At 41.0% G+C, this 20,945-nt stretch overlaps 2 protein-coding genes and 1 long non-coding RNA gene across 3 annotated transcripts; all 3 read right to left on the bottom strand.

Annotated features, from left to right (window-relative positions):
• Positions 1–417: 417 nt before the first annotated feature.
• LOC126054495 (uncharacterized) lies at positions 418–3,757 on the bottom strand. Its single transcript, XR_010277098.1, has 3 exons — positions 3,534–3,757; positions 2,940–3,175; positions 418–537 (listed from the first exon to the last, which is right to left on the bottom strand). It is a non-coding gene; the product is annotated as an uncharacterized LOC126054495 (long non-coding RNA).
• Positions 3,758–7,845: 4,088 nt separating this feature from the next.
• On the bottom strand, positions 7,846–9,752 carry LOC110376142 (trypsin, alkaline B). Its single transcript, XM_021334523.3, has 4 exons — positions 9,648–9,752; positions 9,163–9,331; positions 8,526–8,781; positions 7,846–8,202 (listed from the first exon to the last, which is right to left on the bottom strand). Exons 1-4 carry the CDS (start codon positions 9,688–9,690, stop codon positions 7,882–7,884), a joined length of 789 nt encoding a protein of 262 aa, XP_021190198.3. The 5' UTR covers positions 9,691–9,752; the 3' UTR covers positions 7,846–7,881.
• Positions 9,753–11,633: 1,881 nt separating this feature from the next.
• Positions 11,634–16,317, bottom strand: LOC110376168 (trypsin CFT-1). Its single transcript, XM_021334553.3, has 4 exons — positions 16,171–16,317; positions 15,639–15,807; positions 12,262–12,514; positions 11,634–12,025 (listed from the first exon to the last, which is right to left on the bottom strand). The coding sequence occupies exons 1-4, from the start codon at positions 16,220–16,222 to the stop codon at positions 11,705–11,707; spliced, it is 795 nt and encodes a 264-aa protein (XP_021190228.2). The 5' UTR covers positions 16,223–16,317; the 3' UTR covers positions 11,634–11,704.
• Between the last annotated feature and the right edge of the window lie 4,628 nt (positions 16,318–20,945).

The following is a 20,945-nucleotide window of genomic DNA, read 5'->3' as shown; positions in this document are numbered from 1 at the left end:
TCATATTTACACACATACACATGACAAGAATTTTGTAGCGGTGCTCAGCGGTGCTTTCCATGCACAGGCTGCTATTTAGTTTAATTAAAAATCAATAAACTTGTCGCTAAAGAGCTGTTTGTCGATGTCGAGACTGGTATAAATATGTTCTGAATCAAATATGAATAATACCTCCTAACACTGAGTACTTAGGTACATTATAAACGTGGATTTTTGTAAGAATGTATGGCTGGTTATGTATGGGTACATAATGTTCAATACTCTCACTACAAAAACTGCAGAATTAATTTAGATAAAACTTGGACTCATTGTTACCTACTTAGGTAGACCAACACAGGCAACACACGGGGCGCGATAAAAATTTGGCGAATACTAATTTTGAGTAAGTGTAAAATAAAACACATAAAAACACATAAAAATATTTTATTATTTTTACCTGATTACTTATTTACATATCTAATTCAATACTTAAAAGTTTATGCTTTTATTCTTAGATATTTTCATTTTGTTCAGTTTGTTCAGCTGATGGATAAAAACCTGGAACAAAAATTGAAACAGATTTTGAACATTCAAATTCACTGTTTCAAAGGTTTCCGAGTAGCATGGTCCGGGTGCCAGAAAAAAGGTCATCCGGGACGCGGCTGGAACCACGGGAAACAGACAGTATTTTTAAGCGACTAAAAAAAAGGCGGTTCTCAGTTTGCCCGGCATGTACGCACGTTTATGCGTGATTAGAGATGTAAAGTGACCGTCACGTTATATGTGACCGATTAATCTGACCGAGCATATTGGACATTTATCCAATTTGACCGGTCACTTATTGTCATTTATTGTCAGCAACGTCAGAATCGTTTTTTTTGTTTAAAAATAGAATTTATTAGAAATAAACGTTTTTTCTTTCTTTTTTTTATAAAGCTACGGAAGTTTTAGTATCATCGAAGGTAACCAAATGTCATTCATCGATCTTTAAGATAAGATTTCGCCCGGCGGGAGATGTCGTGCGGTGTTCCGCAGGGGTCGGTTCTGGGCCGCTCTTGTGGAACATCGGCTACGACTAGGTGCTGCGCGCCGACCTCCCTAGCGGCGTCAGCGTGGTCTGCTACGCTGACGACACGTTGGTTCTGGCACAAGGGAGGTCGCACCAGGAGGCGGCCGAGATAATGACGCGCGGGGTTGCGACAATCATCGAGAGGATCTAGCTGCTGGGCCTGGAGGTGACCTTGCACAAATCCGAGGCCATGTGCTTTCATGGGCTTCGGAACGCGCCACCTTCAGGCTCCCAAGTCACGGTGGGGGTTTCCCATCGGCGTCGAGAGGGCGATGAAGTACCTAGGACTCGTCCTCGACAGCCGGTGGAACTTCGTTGAGCATTTTCGACGTTTGGGCCCACAACTGGAGAAGGCAGGTGCTGCCTTCAAACGGCTCCTGCCCAATCTGGGAGGCCCAAACGCCCCCTGCCGTAAACTCTACGCAGGGGTCATGCGGTCCATGGCCCTTTACGGGGCCCCGGTATGGGCACGTTCGGTACGGCCGCGTGCTGTACACTACCTGAACGTGCCCTAAAAGGTGATAGCCATTAGGCTAATCCGGGGGTACCGTACGATCTCCCGCAAAGCAGCTGGCCTACTTGCTGGATTGCCACCGTGGGATCTGGAGGCGAGAGTCTTCTTGCGCCTGTACGACTGGCGCGAGGAGACGCTGCGCCGGGGGGAAACTCCGCTGCCGCGGCAAGTTGTCGCGCAGCGGGCGGAGCTCCGGCGCGATCTCATGGTGGCCTGGAGCGAGCGACTGTCGCAACCCAGTGCAGGGCACGCCACCATCGTGGCGGTAAGTCCCCTCTTTGAGGAGTGGCTCGGGAGGAGTCATGGCGCCCTCACGTACCGCATGACGCAGGTCCTCACCGGACACGGTTGTTTCGGGAGGTACTTGTACCGAATCGGTCGTGAGGAGGCACCCGGGTGTCACCGCTGTGCGGACAGCCCCGAGGACACGGTGGACCACACAGTCCAGGTGTGCCCCGCATGGGAAGGGCACCGCTGGGTCCTCGTCGAGGCTTTAGGCGGCGGCGACCTCTCTTGTCCGGCCCTGATCCAGGCCATGGTCCGGGGCGAGAGGGAATGGGATGCCGTCGCCTCCTTCTGCGAAGCAATCATGCTCGAGAAGGAGGAGGCGGAACGCCAGAGAGTTCGCACCTCTCATCCCAGCCGCCGTGCTGGATCAGGTAGACACCACGGGCGCCGGGTGTCGCGAGATGACTCCCGGCCACCGTAGGTGTGGGTCTGTGGGCGGTGAGTTCCGGTGGCTCATCGTCCCTCTGTCTACTTAGACGACAGACCCGTGTCGACACGCGCTCCTCAAAGAGATGTCAGCAACCCCAGAGGGGCCCAGTTGGGCCAAGGCCTGCCGGGGCTGCGGGTTGTTCGAAAGAGTTACCGCGGCTCTGGTACATAAAAGGCCTACGACGGAACACGACGGTTTTTAGTCAGTAAGGGTCTGACACTCCCTCACCGCTGCTAACCCACAGCGGGAGGGGTCATTTGATGATTTTTAACGTCGATAAAAAAAAAAGATTTCGCCGACACTCTATGATTAATGATTTGTAAGTATACATCAATAAAAATAAATACGTACTTGAGAGTCTATCTTTTTAATAGGTTATCTATGCACTATGTTGGTTTAGAAAGGCAATTATAGGTATTATTTCACATTCATAATGTTTTTAATTTGCTTGAGACGAAAATAATAATTGTACCAAGTAAAAAATACTTATTTAATATATCTGACCAGTCTGACAATAAATGTCCAATGTGACCGGTCATTTAATAGTAATTGACGGTCACTTATCGTATGTGACCGTCAGTTTACAACCCTATGCGTGATTATCTCTCGTTAGGCTGAATCGAATTTGATGTGGTTTTCAGCGTGTGGTTTTCTCTTACCTTTTTCCTCCGAATGCCTAAACATATGTACTGGAAATTTTGCCAATTGTTCATCAGTGAGAGGCGACGCATTCATATTTAAAGTTGGTATTGCATGTCGTTTCAGAAGATTGCCTTTTTTGTTGAAATCATTTTCTGCAAAGTGGTTTTCGCAGACATATTTTTCCTTTTGCAGCTTTATCGTTGGTAGATGTACTAATTCCTCATTTCCAATTAGTCTTAACCACTCTCGGCAGCTGGAAAAATCAAAATAAAGAGGCTACTTAATTATTACCATTGTGTATTTATGTAGGTACTTAATTTCATACCTATCTACTCATCATAAAATTTTAATTAGCTATACAATACATATGTAGGTCCAGAAATGAAGAGAAAGGTGTCTCAGGGAGAGGGAGTGGGTCCTGGGAACTACCCACAGTTACCTATCGGCACGGATATCGAGCCATGACCTTCACCTGCGCAGAAGCGATTTACTGCCTTATTGCCTTATGCGTACGGGTGCGCAAAGCGATCCCCACTCTTCCGCCGAGAGCCCAATATCCGTGCCGGTATCTGTAACAACCTAAGAATCAAAATGTATTGACAATTACTCACACGTCTTGATCCGGAGGAAACTTGAAATAAAGCAACTTCAACTTTTTGTTTCTAGTGTGCCAGACCTCTGTGGTACCGCAAGCTTCACATCTTCTGTTATCCATGATGGTTCACAAAATGAGTCTCCTTTCAACGGTTTTATTTAAATTATTATAGGTCGACAATGAGCACAAACTGCTTGCTGCATGAAATTATGTGCAAATTAACTGACGAATTGATATCTATAAGTACCTACTCACTGTGATTAGATAATATGTTGTGCTGAAGTGTGATTGACGGTACTATTACGTTACCTATGTAATGTAAAGTAAAAAAACTATCACTTCTTGAAAGATTTTTAATGTAAATTACCTATTTCTATAAGCTAACTAAACATGGCTACATAATATATGTATGTATTATAATGCAACTGCAAAACCTATGTAACTGAAAGTACAAGTCCGAAAATCGGTAAAAAGTAAGTACCTACCTAAGTGCCTATATAGGTGCTGGTAAAACCTTAATCGGTATCTGGGGTTTTACAATAATATTTATGTTAGAAATGAATAATCTGTGATTATCTATCTATACATATAATAAATCTGTAAAAAAACTGTGTCTGTACATTGAATATATTAAAAAAAATAATAATTGGGTGGGGTTTAGAAACAGTAATGGAGCACAAATCCAAAAAAAAAATTTTGTCTGTATGTCTGTATGTCTGTATGTCTGTTTGTTTGTACACGCTAATCTCCGGAACTACTGAACGGATTTCAATGATTTTTTCTTTGTTGTATCAGTATTAAGCCTGGTCAACATATAGGCTATAATTTATCTTCGAAACTTGAAGACCTGATGCAGAACACCAACAGACCAACAAAACTATAAGAGATACAAAAATGGTGCCATGGCAAAAATTGTTTCATGTGATGAGCATTTTCAGCTGAGATAATAAATTTGAAGATCTGGAACAGCTTATGTGGAACCCCAAGAGCCCAGCTTCTCTGTACCATATACAGGTATGACGTTTTAGCAAAAGTTGTTCAATTTGATAAGCACTTTCTATTGACTTATACAAATTGAAGATCTAAAACACCTGATGTGGAACTCCAGGGGCCCAGCTAGACTATAGCATATAGAGGTATGACGTTTCAGCAAAAGTTGTTCAATCTGATAAGCACTCTCTGTTGACTTATAAAAATTGAAGATGTAAAACACCTGATGTGGAACTTCAAGAGCAATACTACACTGTCTTAAAATGTATAGAAATGAATGTTATGAAATAGGAATGGTGAATTAAAAAAAGTAATTAGTCCGTCTTTTAGATAACCCTAAAATAATGAACACGTATTTTTTCTTTTCTTTTTCTCACAAACAAATAATAACGAAGATATAACACGCTTGAATTTGGTGTTAAGTCACTGCTCAGTACAAATTTTACATACCCAGACGTGGCGTCACGAGCCCCCACTCTCCGAATTTGTTGCGTTATATCTTATTATTATTTTGTATGTCTCTTCCAGACCTCGGGACTACAGAGTTCCGAATTTTCGGCAGGAAAACGTGGGGCCGAAGCCAACACGCTGAAGCCCTTTTGAGACAACTTTAATGAAATGGTGACACAAAACCGACGATTATCCCTTTATACACTATAGAAATGTACTCAAGGACTATCCCCGTTTCAGTGCTAAACTGTTGCTAACTATGGATGAAAACTACTTGGGCTATTGTGATTGAGATGCTAATGGACTAGGAATGGGGAAACTACGCGAACTATGGATACCTGCCGATGACAATGTATTAGATACATGTAAAAAATGGCAGGTGGGGACTCAGACTCAGACCCCCGGGAATCAGTAACTGAATAGCAACAAGAGGGCAACAGGGACATCATGAGCGACTGAAGTGTGAGGATACCTCGGCGGATTTTAAACGCAGATTACGCGCTCCCTGTGGGTCACTTACCACGAGGCACCTATCCTCCGAGCAGGGCTACTAACCCTGCTCCAGCGACTCCACTCTGGACGGCCAAGCCAAGCCAGAGGCGTGAGACCTACTACCGTCATGGTTTACTCCGACCGGCCGGAGATTGGGGACAGTATACTCTCCTTGGAGGACTCAGTATATATAGCCCCGCGGGGTCGCTACTCCCCGTCTGATGACGTCAGATGTCCTGCGGTGCTTATATCTCATTATTATTGTCGTTATTATCTCAAGAGCCTTTATCCCAATTATGTTAGGGTCGACTTCCAGTCACGATGCAACTGAGTACCAGTGTTTTACAAGGAGCGACTGCCCATCTGACCTCCACAACCCGGTTACCCGCTCAACCCAACACCCCTTGGTAAAACTGGTCAGACTTACTGGCTTCTGACTACCCATAACGACTGCCAAGAATGTTCAATGACAGCCGGAACCTACAGTTTAACATCCCCTCTAAATAACGGTCATTGGTATCCAAAATATACGTAGAAAGAAAATACGAACAAAGACGCACGCTCATACTTGAGAGATTGGTTCTCTACCTACTAAACCACCACGACTTCCACTAAGTCATCACGACTTTGTCATCTCAGTAACATTTAATGTTTTTTACATAATAATACGTGTAATATTTTTGCCACTCACATCTTAAATGCGGACTAATTAGAATCACTACTCTTATCCCTATGGTCACGTCTATTGCTGTTCAGTTCTCAGCGTTTCGTTTAGGTAGTCTGCTGTGCTTTTGCCGTTGAAGTACAAAAAATAAATTTATGGTACGTTTCTGTTGTAATGGCTATGCGTACCTATTCCGTTGTTTTCAAGTCAACGGGCCCTTAAAATTCAATATCAGACGATACAGATCTTTGATTTTGCTGACCCCGTAGTCGCTGGCATAAGGGACAGGATCCGCGTACGAAGTCGCGGGCAGAAGCTAGTTTAAAAATATTTAGTACTTTATTGATAACTGTTACAGATAAAAATCTGGGAATAACAGGGTTTCTTTTATTAATCATTCATTCACTTTCAATCCTTGTCTTAAATTTTTCTAAGTTGCTCCAGTGGCGTAGCGTGCGTGGCTATCTGCCGCTCGGGGCAGGAGAAAATTTTGCCGCCCCCGAGTTTAGGTATTATTAGGTATTAAGTAGAGGAGAGGTGCACCTAGCCCTCAAAAGGTTGTGGGGTCTGGTTTTCAGGTTAACAATTATTATCACCAATATCATTACAACCGATGATCTGAATGAGAAAAGTAATTGCAAAACACGAGCGAAGCGAGCGCTATAAAGCGCGAAAGTTTTAAGGCTGAAAAAGTAATAGGATGTAGGTAAGTACCTAGGTACCTAATTGAAAAAGTCGCGAGCGAAGCCAAAGGTGTCCCTAGCTAATGATCAAAAGTGCTGCCGCTAAATTAACATTACCTAGGTATCTACTTTTACTAATGATGTATTCAACTAATACAGACATATTATGAACTAGCTTCTGCCAGCGGTTTCGACCGCATCCCGTGGAAACTACTTCCCGTTCCGGGATAAAAAGTAGCCTATAGCCTTCCTCGATAAATGGGCTATCTAACACTGAAAGAAATTTTCAAATCGGACCAGTAGTTCCTGAGATTAGCGCGTTCAAACAAACAAACTCTTCAGCTTTATAATATTAGTATAGATACACTAAAATGTTATAAAGAGGAAATCCTACTAATATTATAAACGCGAAAGTTTGTATGTATGGATGTATGGATGTATGGATGTTTGTTACTCTTTCACGCAAAAACTACTGAATGGATTTTAATGAAACTTTACAATAATATAGCTTATACATCAGAATAACACATAGGCTACAATTTGTAAACATATTGTTCGAAATACTAAACCTGCGCAGACGAAGTCGCGGGCACCAGCTAGTTGTATATATTTTCTTAATGGATAATTTCGAAATCTAGGTACTATACCGATTTTTTAAATTCTTTCACAATTATAATGCTACATGCGAGTAACGAGGGCGGAGGGTTATATTTTGCAGTACTGCAGTATTTGGCAGTACTTCCTACGGCACGCGGGAGTAACCGCGGGAAATCGGCTAATACAGATATCAATCTGGGTATATCCATATTTCATTCAATATGAATGTTTAGATAGGAAAATACAGTTTCGGTGTTAGGTAGGTAATTAATCATAAAGTTTTAATCTTTGCTATTATTTTTACAACTATGGCGTGACTAAGACAATTTTTTTTTGCTTTAATCAATATATTCAGTGATTGATAAAGAATTGGTAAATCACCTGGTCTTACAATTTTTAGGCGCCCCTTCTAATACTTATTTAATTGTTTTGACCGCTTGTTTTGGTGTCAGGTACAGTAAAAAGCTCCGAATTAGTCCGTAATGCATCTAAGCATTTGCAATAATCCAGTCGGTGAAATATGACACTCGAGCGCTGACACCAGGGTAGAAAGGATCAGCGCATTGGAAGCCCCACGAGGTTACTCCGACGATAACATTGTTGTGGAGGAGAGGTCCGCCGGAGTCGCCTCCACAAGCATCCTTGCCGCCGATGTTCAAGATACCAGCGCACATCATGTTGTCGGTAACGTCGGGCCAGAGTTCGTACCGTGGCTGCGTCTTCAGGTATGCGTAACGCTCAGCACACAGTTTATGATTGATGACGTTGATGTCAACATGTTGAAGTCGCTCGCTTGTTGGTCCCATGTACTGAAAATTTTAATAATGCACGCTCAGAAAAACTTGAAGATTGCTGTGAGAAGGTATCATACCTAGACCAATAAAATAGACCTACAATTATTGAAGGATTAGAATTCCTTGTGCTTGTATTAAAAATGGTTGTAATGGTTATACCGAGTTTATTTACGTTATAAGTAGACTACATATATACAAATATATATTGTGTTGTGGTAATCTAAAACAACTACACTTTATAAAACCACCAACATTCATAGAAAGCACAAGTAGTTAGGTAAGACTTTGTTGATCATAAATATCCGAAGAGGTATTTTAGCCTAGAGTTCACCACTTACCCAAAGTCTGCCCCATCCTACATGAGTGACCGAGGTACCGTCGGCGACGTGGTAGTTAGATCCAGCGATGCTAGCGGGCTGCACGGTGTCGGAGTAAACGGCTGGGCTGTTCAGGTGCACGATGGCTACATCAAAGTTGAAAACACTATGGTCGTACTGCGGGTGTAGAACAATGCGGTTGATTGTGTGCACGGTCCCGCCGCTGTGTGCCATCGAACTGCCGAGGATTACACGCCATTGCCAGACATGATCTCCGCTAAAACAGAAAGGTTATCAATCTAGCTAGCTACCTTTTCCTGAATTGATTACTTATTAATTGCCCTTGATCTAAATCAACAACTTTGTTCCTAACTTGGTTTTTCATGACAGCTGCTTCTAAGAGGCTTCGAAATATGCTTGGACGAACCCATATTGACCGACCCGTCTTATTTTAACGCATACGATAGAGTAGCTTGTCTTACTGCAATAATTTCTGAAAGTGTGAGAGAGTGTCAGATTCTGACTGACAAAAACCCATCATGTTCCTTCTTAAGTCCTTTATGTACCAGGGCCGCGGTAACTCTTTCGAACAATCCCGCAGCCCCGGCAGGACCTACATACATTACATGGCAATAATGCATATTGTAGAGCTACTTACTAGAAACAGTGTGCAGCGGAAAGCACGGAGGTCCTGGTGAGAAGTGAGCCACCGCAATACGTCCTCCACCACAATCCTCCCTCCAAGAATTGCATGTTTGCCATAAAGGGATAGACCGATATGTCAGTGTCCTTGCCACCGACTATGCGGCTTATGCTCCGCGGTACCGCTGCAAAAATAACGCAAGGTTAAGAAAATAAATTCCCAGTCGTCCCAGTTCAAAGTCCTGTCGTCGTCCAGTTTATTGATTTTAAGTACAATCTATTGATTTTCATCTAGGTACCCAGCCATTTCCCAAACTATGGTGGGTTCGGCTTTCACTCTTTCAGTGATACCAATATATTCAGGGTCTCCCACTCGACAAACGTGATTTTTTGCCGTTTAGTAGTTAGTGGACCCTTTATGCACCAGCCAGACTCGCACTTAGCCGGTTTTCATAATTCTGTTCAATTCAGTATGATGAAAGAATTTATAATGACTCTTACCGAAACTGGTGGCAAGAAGACCTAAGAAGATGATGAACCGCATGGTTGAACTGCAAGTTACGGGTGCGTACTGTAACTAGAGGAAGACTGGTACCCCCTATATATATCGAATATGTCATCGTCATCATCAGATAGCTAATTACCCATTTATCATTCAAGGAAAACCCAAACATTCGTCCAGATATCCGTTGGGAGATAACTCTAATTTTGAAACTACATTTCTAACTAAATTAGTAGGTATGTCTTCGCAAAACGAGAACTGAGCTATACAGGCTTAATTGTTTCCCTACAGATATATGCATATTCAAAGTAATGAAGATCCTGTCCAAATTCGGGAGTTAACAATTGATAGTTTTAAAATCATTACGCAAACCGCCAAAATTTAAGGTTTAACATTTCCATGTTACCTATTATGTTATGTATGACTGACAGCTGAACTATGCTCCATTTCAGTAGGCACATGTAACTAAAGGTAAACAATTCCGATTGAATTTTTGACACAAATACTACTTAAATAATTATTCAATCTATAAAGTCATTGGTACCTATTGTTGTATTTACATTATTTTTAGCCGCATATTATCATTTTTAAGATGAGATTTTTAATAAACAGTCGTATCCAGCTTGTTTACCTACCTTTAAATTCGTGGTGGCCCTAGTGGGTAAAGAACCATCCTCTCTACTCTCTAGTATGAGTGCGTGGGTACGATTCCAGGTCAGGCAATTACCAATTACCAATGCAAGTTTTTAAGTTTGTATGTACTTTCTAAGTACATCTTGGACACGAACACGAATGACTGTGTTTCGGAGGTTGGGTTGCCCGGGTAACTGGTTTGAGAAGGTCAGATAGGCAGTCGCTCCTTGTAAAACACTGGTAATTAGATACATTCGGTTAGACTGGAAGCCGACCCCTAAGACCCCGAGCTTAAGGAGGTGATGATCGAGGCCACCTATAAATTAAGTAGTGCCGTGCCGTCTCAAACGGATACTTACCATTTACCTTTTATACAACTGCATTTAATAAATTATGTATAATCGCCTATGGGCCTTAGATTTGATCATTAAAACTTAAGTAGGTATAGATATAGATAAAATAATAGTTAGGGAAAAACGGAATCCTATTACTGACTTCGCTATTCGTCTTCCGTCCATGCATAACTCTCACAGACTGAAAAACTAATAGGTAATCTGCGGCCAATCAGTGGCCAGGTCTCGTACAACAACCCATCGCGTTGGCGAATAGCGATCGGGTGGCTTGCTCCTATTGGACCGCTGCTCACGACCAGGCAAAAGAATGCGATCGGAGATATTTAGTAATTTATACTTTTTGCATAATGAACAACGGCGCATACTTTGCGTCACGGGAAGCGGCAAATGCTGGGATAGCTCTTCACCTAACTAGAGCATTCAAACCCCAGGGAAAATTAATGAAAAGTAGTATAAAATAAATATTTTAGATATCGTTTTATAGTACAATCATCATCAGCCTATCGCAGTCCAGTGCTGGACATAGGCCTCTCCAAGTGCACGCCACTGAGATCGATTTTCAATAGTACAATCGATAGTACAATCAGCACACTGGAATTATGACTCATTTCGTCTTTTGAAACGTCAAAACAACAAAGATTTCCCCTTTTACGGTGCCTGCAGGACTTATAAAAATTAAGCAAAATATCACAAATCCAAAATTTCTCGAAATTGGGTAAATGGGCAAGTTTAAAAAAAAAAACACTGAATTACCTACTAAATCAGTGTTTTTTTTTTAAACTTGCCACTATGAGCATATTCGCTCGGACCTATGAATCATACACATTGGCCCTCATTTGAGCTTAATAACGCTCAAAGATCTTGACTTTTTTTTAATGATGGCAAAAGCCATCAAATGAATTTGGACAAAAAAAAATTTAAAGCTCTTTTGGGGTACTTAACTACTGTCCATCATACACTATGATATAGTATTCAATTTTAAAGTAAAGAAAATTCTGATCATGTACAATATTTTTATTTCAGTGGGTAGGTAGTATTAATTACATTTTATTTACATAATTTGAAATAACCTAAGCATTAGCAGTAATCCAGTTTGTGAAATATGACACGCGAGCGCTGACACCAGGGTAGAAGGGATCTGCGCACTCGAATCCCCAAGAAGTGATTCCTACGATCACATTGTTGTGGAGGAGGGGTCCGCCGGAGTCGCCCGAACAAGCGTCCTTGCCGCCGACGTTCAAGATACCAGCGCACATCATGTTGTCGGTAACGTCGGGCCAGTTTTCGTACCGTGGCTGCGTCTTCAGGTAAGCGTAACGCTCAGCGCACAGTTGTTGGTTGATGACGTTGATGTCAACATGCATGAGCTGGTTGGATGCTGGTCCGTCGTACTGAAAATTGCAATACCGATGTTCAGAAAAATCGAATTAAGTACTTAACACAATATCGTTTCTTTTGATCATAGATGAACCTTTGTCAATTCTCTTATTTCTTTATGCCAATATTATCGGTGAGATAGTAAGGTCCAAGATCACCGATAGAATAACCGTCGTTAAAAAAAAAACAACTGACGTTTATGCTGCCGGTGAACTTGGGCCTATGTTACTCTAAAATAATAATTAGTTACCCAAAGAGCTCCCCATCCGACATGAGTGACCGAGGTGCCGTCGGCGACGTGGTAGTTAGATCCAGCGATGCTACCGGGCTGCACGTTGTTGGAGTATATAGCCGGGTTGCTCAGACGCACGATGGCCACGTCAAAGTTTAGAGAACTATGGTTGTACTGCGGGTGGAGAGTAATGCTGTTGATAAGGTGCAGGCTGCCGCTATTGGACAGAGAGCTGCCGAGAAGTACACGCCATTCCGAGGCGCGGTCACCACTAAAACACAAAGAGAAAACAATTCAAATTAAATCGATAATAATATCTATTTTGGACCTATTTAAGGTGTGGGTACGGAACTGATTCCTGTGATGTTAAGTAGGTATAATTAATACGTCTAGGACCAAATTACCACCACCATTACGTGAATTAATGATTTCATGATGATAAAATCTATACATATAATAAATCTGTAGAAAAGTAATTTTTGTACATTGAAGAAATTGACAAAAAAAATAGCCGGCATGTTAAAGGATAACTAACAGAACCCATTTCCATCATTTTTGTCATTTTTGTCTGTTTATCTGTTTGTTTGTTCGGGATTCACGTAAAATCTACGAATTCAATGCAGACAATGCTTATATACAAAAATTCTACGTAACTTGGGGTATTACTTAGTTTTTGTTTCATCGAAATCGATTCACTCTATCAAAAGATATGATTAATTTTGTGAATTCAAGATGTAAAATATTACGACACGCAACCTGTTTGTCAAAACTGTACATTTGAATGTTGTACTTATATTAGTTGATCGGCCTATTATTAATCTTTACACAGAAAATCACACCTTCATAAGTAACTTCGGAAGAAAAAAAAAATGAAAATTTTGTTTAGCCAAGGTTAAAGTAGCTCCATCTGTGGTAATCTGTGTTAAATAAAATACATAACATTTGTCAAAGGAGCGAGGTGGTAAATGACAATAAATTACCATACATTCTTTATAGAGGATTATTATTCCAACAGATGGAGTTGTGTATTTTCCGTAATTCACCATATTTTAACACGTAGTGTAATTTTTCGATAGACATTTCAATAGTGTTTGTCAGTTTGCCGTGCCACATCAAAATCCAATTATAATTATTACCTTGATGAAAGGAAAATTAATAGTTCTCAGCCAAATTTAAAACGGTGCCATCTAAATTATTTTTTGAACATTATGTCAAAAATGATGACTTTAGTATAACAATTAATTATCATTTAAAGTTACAGATGGAGTTCATATCAGGATTTTTTCATAAACATAGTTTAGCTTATCTTCCACTAATGTGGTGGCCTTAAAACAAATTACTTTGAGTGAGTAGTATTAAGTAGACCTTAATTATTTTTTCTGATGCAAAATATGTAAACTTAATCCTAGAAGAAAGGAGGATCTGTCTCTCGCAAGCGCTGCTAAGCGTGAGTAGTAGCGCGTAGGTAGGTAATGTAGGATTCTGTAGCTTTAAGAACAAGCCCAGATACAAAGTGCAGATAAGAAATGGGAGCTTTCTCGATTTAATACCATACACACGTAAAATGCTTTATGCGTCTGAAAACGTACAAATTGCGCGTCGCATACCAGAGACATGCTTACTTTCAACTTCTGATCGCAAATACACTGGTCACGATTACGAACAGTCTCAGTAAGACCCGAGCCAAGTCTAAAAAAACACCTTTTATATAAAACTACGTTTGATGTCATTCAATCACAAAGACAGAATTGTTTTCTGTTGCAAGTCCTATCCACCTGTATCCTATCCTAATCCAGAATGCATTGCAGGTGTGCATTGCACAAACCCAATGGTATCCTATTCGAGAAGTCAAAAGAGTCGACCTGCTAACGTCAGCTTCTGCGCTAAGCAAGTGTTCTTAATAGTACCATCAGAATTACATTCATTGTTGAATGAGGTGAATAAATTTTCAGAAACCACAATAACAGTAGGAGCCAAAGCATATGATCGCTTCATAGCTCTGATTGGCCCCAGGTGACCAAGTCAGGTCTGATTTGTTCGTTCATCAGATCTTTGAAAGTGTTTCGGTGGATACTTACTGTCGTCCTGTGTGACACAAAATATGGTATATAAACGTCCTCCGCAAGAGCGAAATTTTCCCGGTGTGCGGTAGTGACGCACAGTATACAACACTTATGTTTCTTTCGATTTGCTGGCTCCACCAAGAAATGACAAATTGCAAGCGTACATTTTGAAAATCTTTGCAAAACTGCAGGTTTCAAGTACGAACACATGAAGTGGACTCTCACAGATACGTACATTTTGCCTATTCGTGAATTAATGCAAACATTTCGGTGGAGTCCCGGCTTAGGCCTCCCCCACATTAGGCGTGCGCGATCCTCGGGCGTGTGAGTAGCGCGGGCGCCGCGAGTGCGTCGCGAGCGCGCTGCGTGAGCGTCGCGTTTTGCTGCCCTGCGGCATTTACCTACAGCGCGCTCGCGGCGCGCACGCGCCTCTCTCCTTGACGTTTAACTGCTAAGGCGTTTAGCGGGCGGCGGGGATAGCGGGCGAAGGGGTAAGAACGCAACTCGAGCGCCGCGTGCTCGCCGCGAGCGCGTCGCTTGGACTCTTCACACATGCCGCAGGGCAGCAAAACGCGACGTTCATGCAGCGTGCTCGCGACGCCCGCGCTACTCACACGCCCGAGGATCGCGCACGCCTAATGTGGGGTCAGCCTTACCATAGTGAGTAAGTGCACAAAAAATCCCCGTCATACAAGTGTTTCTCCCCAGTAGTGAAACTATCCTACCCTATGCGCCTGCTGATGATGATGACTCATTTTATCATCCATCCAGCTATTCCCCAACTATGTTGGTGTTGCCTTCCAGTCACCGAATCTGTTTGAGTACCAATATTTTGCTTGGAGCGACTACCTATCTACCTATCTTCATTCCAGTCTCACTACACAAGACGATATCCATGGTGAAACTGACAGACTTTCTGGCTTCTGATTAGTCGCAGCAGCTGCAGAAAATGTACAAATGACAGCTTTGTCAGACTCAAAGCATATAGACATAGATTATAACTGCTTCCTGTGAAAATTACTTACGCACCATAATAATTTTCCAAATTGGCTGACTAGATCCAGAGATATTCACAACGTCACAAACTTTACTTCTTTTGTTTAGATAAATGGTCACATCCACAACACAACCTTGATCAATGAATCTATGCGACTGCTAAGTGCTAATCCTAATTATACTGTCACGTGAAAGAATGCACCTACGGGATAAGTAGTATTTTGACTATTCTATATTGCCTACGCAGACGAAGTTGCGGGCAACAGCTAGTAGTTAAATAACTTTGGTCGGTCTACAACTTTTTGCTTGTTAAGATTTCGACTGTGTTATACTTACTAGAAGCAGTGCGCAGCGGAGAGCACGGCGGTGCTAGTCAGGAGGGATCCTCCGCAACTTTGCATCCACCAGATGCCCCACCAGTGGTATTGCATGTTTGACATGAAGGGGTAGGCCGAGATGTCCGTCGCCGAACCACCGACTATGCGGCTTGCGCTCCTGGGCACCGCTGTAATAACATTTCACATGAAATATGCAAACGTGGGCAGATTCTAATAGGTACGAAGGCCAATACATTTATTCCTTTATGTAGTTTTTCACAGAAAACTCCGGCCTCAAAACAAAAAATATTAAGTAAAGATCTGAATTAACGGATTCTGCTCCGTCAAACCACATAAACACTTAGGTCATCGTCATCACCGCTTAAAAAAACTGCTGATCCGAGCAAGAAATTTAATATCCGTGTACAGTAGTGCTTGTACCGCCAAAACCTTGTCCGTTTTTGAGCACAAACACTATTTTCCACTATTATGGTGATTACCACTTAAAACTATGAGTAATTCACAAACTACACCAAGAAAGAAGCTCTTACCGAAAGCGGAGCCCAGAAGAGCCAAAGAGGCAAAAAATATGATGAAACGCATGGTGGTAGCTGACTGTACAGAGGACGCAATGTTACAACAGGAACTCCGACGTGTTTCAGATATATATACCCTGCATCAAGGCACCCCATATCAATTTCCAAAGCATCATCTGATAACTAATCGCCATTTTAGGAAAACCCCTACGGTATAAGTAGGTAATCTTATAATTATACGATAATTATATAAGTTTTCGGGGTTGATATGAAAAACCCAAACAGAAATTTCATGATTTGGATTCAGTAAGTCTATATTTGTTGCTATTTCAATAGCTGAACTGGATGAGCTTACAATAACAATTCTAGTAAGATCAATCGTCATTTTCAGGAACCCCATTGGCCATTATCAAGACTTCACTCGTCTGTCACCAGGCTGAACTCTTATGAACTGTGATAGATATATTATTTAGACAGTTGATATTTTCACAGATGATGTATTTCTGTTGCCATCAAAATTAAATTATTTAAGGGGGTTCTCATCGAACAGCAAACGTTCCATTTTGCTAGTTGTAGGTATACATAGATAATTAGCGACCCCCGCCCTGGCACGGGTGCAATGCTGATACTACACATAAAAGTACACATATTTAATCTTCCGCTTCAATCACACTATCCATGCTAAATAACGCTTAAAAAATTCGTTGCGTAGTTTTGAAGATTTAAGCATATAGGGATATAGAGACAGAGAAAACGACTTTGTTTTATACTATGTAGTGATGCAGTGGCGGCTTAGCATCAGGTGGCACCCGGGGCGGACTACCTATTGAGCGGGCCCCAAAAAAAATACGACAAAATATAATCACGTAGTAAAAAAAATCGTGTAGAAATCACTCATGGTGGTTTTCGCTAGGTTTACCATTAAGAAACCGAAGACAGATCACTGCAAAGTTATAAAGCCCAAATCTTTGAGTTTTGGGACACAAATGAACCCAAACATGCCTTTAAAAAATGGTTAATTATCGAAATTTTTGAGTTTTGGAACCCAACGGTACCCAAACAAGTTTGAAAAAAACCACCGTAAAGTGAAGAAGCCGCGAGCATAGCGAGCACGAAATTTTTGATTTTTGGGACGCAAAAATACCCAAAGAAATAAGAAGAAACCAGTGTAAAGGGAAAGGCGCGAGCGCAGCGAGCGCGAAATTTTTGAGTTTTTGACCACAATAGTACCCAAACATGTCTAAAAAATTCAGTTTTGGAACACACAAGTAATCAAACAAGATTGAAAAAAAAGCACTGTAGAGTAAACAAGTTGCGAGCGTAGCGAGCGCGAAATTTTTTGAATTTTGGGACACAAAAGTCCTCCACCGCCTACAAATAGCGCTTAAACTGCTGAGAAGTATCCACCGTAAAGTGAATTTTCTAATTGTTGGTTTCTTCTCTCAAAGGACAATGCTATTATTTGTATGGAAGTTGGGCTCAAGTGTTGCCCACAGTAACTGCATAGTGTATTATGTTCCATAGGCTTATATTAGGTCCCAGACCAAAGCATTTCGAAATCCATCCCGGGAGTCCTGAGAAAAACTGGTTTGACTCTTATTCAATATTACATAAAAATAAGCTTACGAACTCTTAACTATTCCACTATTATTACCTTAATTGAAATGAATTTTATTCATTGACAAATACGAGGTATTGTACACGACAACTTTTTTTTTAACCGACTTCTAAAAATGGAGGAGGTTCTTAATTCATTTGTATTCTTTTTACGTTTGTACGTGCATAACTCCGTCGTTTACCAACCGATTTCAACAATTATTTTATTGTTTGAAAGGGCTTACTTCCTCAATGGTTCCTCTGTCATCCGGCCCAGGGTCTGGTGATGGAATCTCTAAAAAAATCGGGAGCGACTCTCGAAAATTGTAGACACATATCGAGTAAAACCTTGTCATTCGGGTATATGTCTCAGACACCACAAAACTGTAAAGGTTAAGATCTAACCTGACAATGGAGACGAAAGAGAGACGAGGGAACTCCTCAACGGTATCTACTAACTACCTCATGTTCGAGCTTATTTTATTTGTCTTGATAAGATTTTTCTAGAAGATAGCTCATTGCGCAGGCGCCTTGTAGATTTAAATCGTAAATTCAAAAATATTGCGGTAATTGCCTTTTTTTCAGAAAATCATTGTCAGTTCTTATTAGAATCCAACGCTTTTAGAATTTATTTGAAAATCAAAGTAAAAAAAAAACCATTCCAACATTTTCCAGTACTGGATCCTGACAGCGAGATCCTGAGCATTGAGATTGACAATATACATATGAGTAAGATTTATTTGGCAGAAAAGTCTTATCAGATTAATTTCTCGGGACCCCTGGGACCGATTTCAAAAATATTTTAATTTCGTGTTAAGAGTGAAGTAAAAAACCTATTTCAATCACTCCCACTACTGGGCAAATGGCACAGGCTTTGTAAAGCGACTGTTCATGTGGAATATTAGAACCGGTTTTTCACCCGGACCCCAGGGACCGATTTCAAAAATATTTTAATTCCATGTTAAGAGTGAAGTAAAGAGCCTATTTTGACCACTCCCACTACTGGGCAAATGCCAAAGACTTTGTTAAATGACTATCTAGGGAGAATATCTGAACCGGTTTTTCTCGGGACCCCTGGGACCGATTTCAAAAATATTTTAATTTCATGTTAAGAGTGAAGTAAAGAACCTATTCCAACCACTCCTACTACTGGGCAAATGGCTCAGGCCTTGTAAAGTGACTCTTCATGGAGAATATTTGAACCAGTTTTCCTCGGGACCCCAGGGAGCGATTGCAAAAATATTTGCATTACGTGTTCAGAGTGCAGTAAGGAACCCCCTGGAACAACTCCCATTGCTGGGCAAACTATGAGCCCAGACCCTGGCATTGTCCTTTAACTCAGAATTAAGCACATATAAAAAGAAACCATGACCGAAGCGAGCGTCAGTTGTTTTTGCTACTTCGGTGCTTTAACTTTTTGTTAGATCGCGGACTCAAAAAGTAAGCGCAGAAGAGATTAGAAAATAATAAAAACCGCGAGCGAAGCGAGCGGATTTTTTTTCTAACTTTGAGAAATTAATGTAAGTAATCAGGTAAAAGCAAAAATACAAGAGAGGGGTGAGAGTCGGACTGAGGGGTGTCATCCCTGTCAGTACTGTTGTAGTTTTGTTTAAAATTTGAATATCGCGCATTAAATGGTAGTGAACCCAGGCTTCGCAGATTAGAATGGCACCCTTAGTGACTAGTTCCTTCTGCCCGCATCATCCTGGTCATGCAGTTATGTGCCGACCAAGATGGCACCCCCCGAGACGTGGCACCCGGGGCGGACCGCCCCCTCCGCCCCCCCCTTACGCCGCTACTGTAGTGATGGTACGGAACCCTTATGGCTTGAGTCTGTCTCGCACTTGTGATCGTTGGTCCATCAGTGGTTTTCAGATAAAATCTATTATCTTGTATACATTTGCTATAATTTATGTGAAGCTTATGTCAAAATTCAATTGCCCTTCGCAAAACAACGGTTGGATCGGTCAAATATTGTAATCCGCAGTATGGCTATTAATTTATCGACACAGGTTTAACAAAAGCGATTTTTTAAAATTCTATATGAAACGAAAACGAAGTTTTTGAACACTTTTAATATTTTTGCCATTGATAAAATTAAACATAAGTACCCCTAATCATTCCGATATGTGTACGTAAAAGTGATTCACACCGTATTAATTCACGAAGGAAGAACGTCGGCTTATGCTAAACAGCCAATATATTCCCAATTTTATTTGGGATCGGCGCAATATGTCATCCTCATCCATTTTCCCCTGTCACTCGTCATATTGACACTCATTCCCTTCCTATTCATGCCATCTTTCAGGCAATCCATCTATCTTTTCTTAGGACTTCGTCTTCCTCTCCATCCATCCATCTACATTCATACTTAGCATATGTACACTTTGTTGCATGAGTATCGTCCCTCCTCATTACATGCCCATACCATGACAATCTTCTACTTCTCATCTTTTCTGTAACTGGCGCTACTTTCAGACTTCCTCTAATGTAATCATTCCTCACTTTATCCATTCTTGTAACACACAAAAAAAACATAATCAACCATGGTTTACAAAATTATTATTGTTGATTCATGCAAAAAAAAGTCGGCCTAGTGGATAAAGAGCCAACCTCCCGAGTATGAGGGCGTGGGTTCGGCTCCCGGATTTGCAACGATTTTTTTTTAAACAAAGATGTGACTGTAACACGATAAGTGATAGAAGTTTAACCCTTTGTTGAACCATTGCAGTTAAGTGATTGTTTTGTACAACACTTGTCTTTCTAGTTATTTCGACGCTGTCAGATTCTACCTGTTTTTTCAACCGACTTCAAAAAAAGGAGGAGGTTTTTTTTTTTTTTAGAATTTAGAATTTATTTTCCTTTTTAAATACAGTATACCAGTACAATATTTCTTATTCTCTAAGTTCTTAATTAACACGGTGTTTAATTATTAGGTAGGTACATTGAAACGGTAAGAGGTACATTCTTAAACTACCTAAAAAATATTTGTAACATATTACTTACTCGTAACAAAAATGCCACCACAACTATGCAATTCAATTAGATAATAAAATAATGACCATTGACGGTATACAAGAAAAGTTCTTTACCTCCCGTGCTAGTTAAAAACTGTGTTACGGCAAGGTAAGATTCTCGTTATAACATGAATTTGCAATCGTAACGTTATGAACATAAGACACTCTTTTCAATGT

Source organism: Helicoverpa armigera, chromosome 13 (genome assembly GCF_030705265.1).
Source record: "Helicoverpa armigera isolate CAAS_96S chromosome 13, ASM3070526v1, whole genome shotgun sequence".
In the NCBI taxonomy this organism is placed as follows: Eukaryota; Metazoa; Arthropoda; class Insecta; order Lepidoptera; family Noctuidae; genus Helicoverpa; species Helicoverpa armigera.
This window is presented reverse-complemented; position numbering and strand designations above follow the sequence as displayed.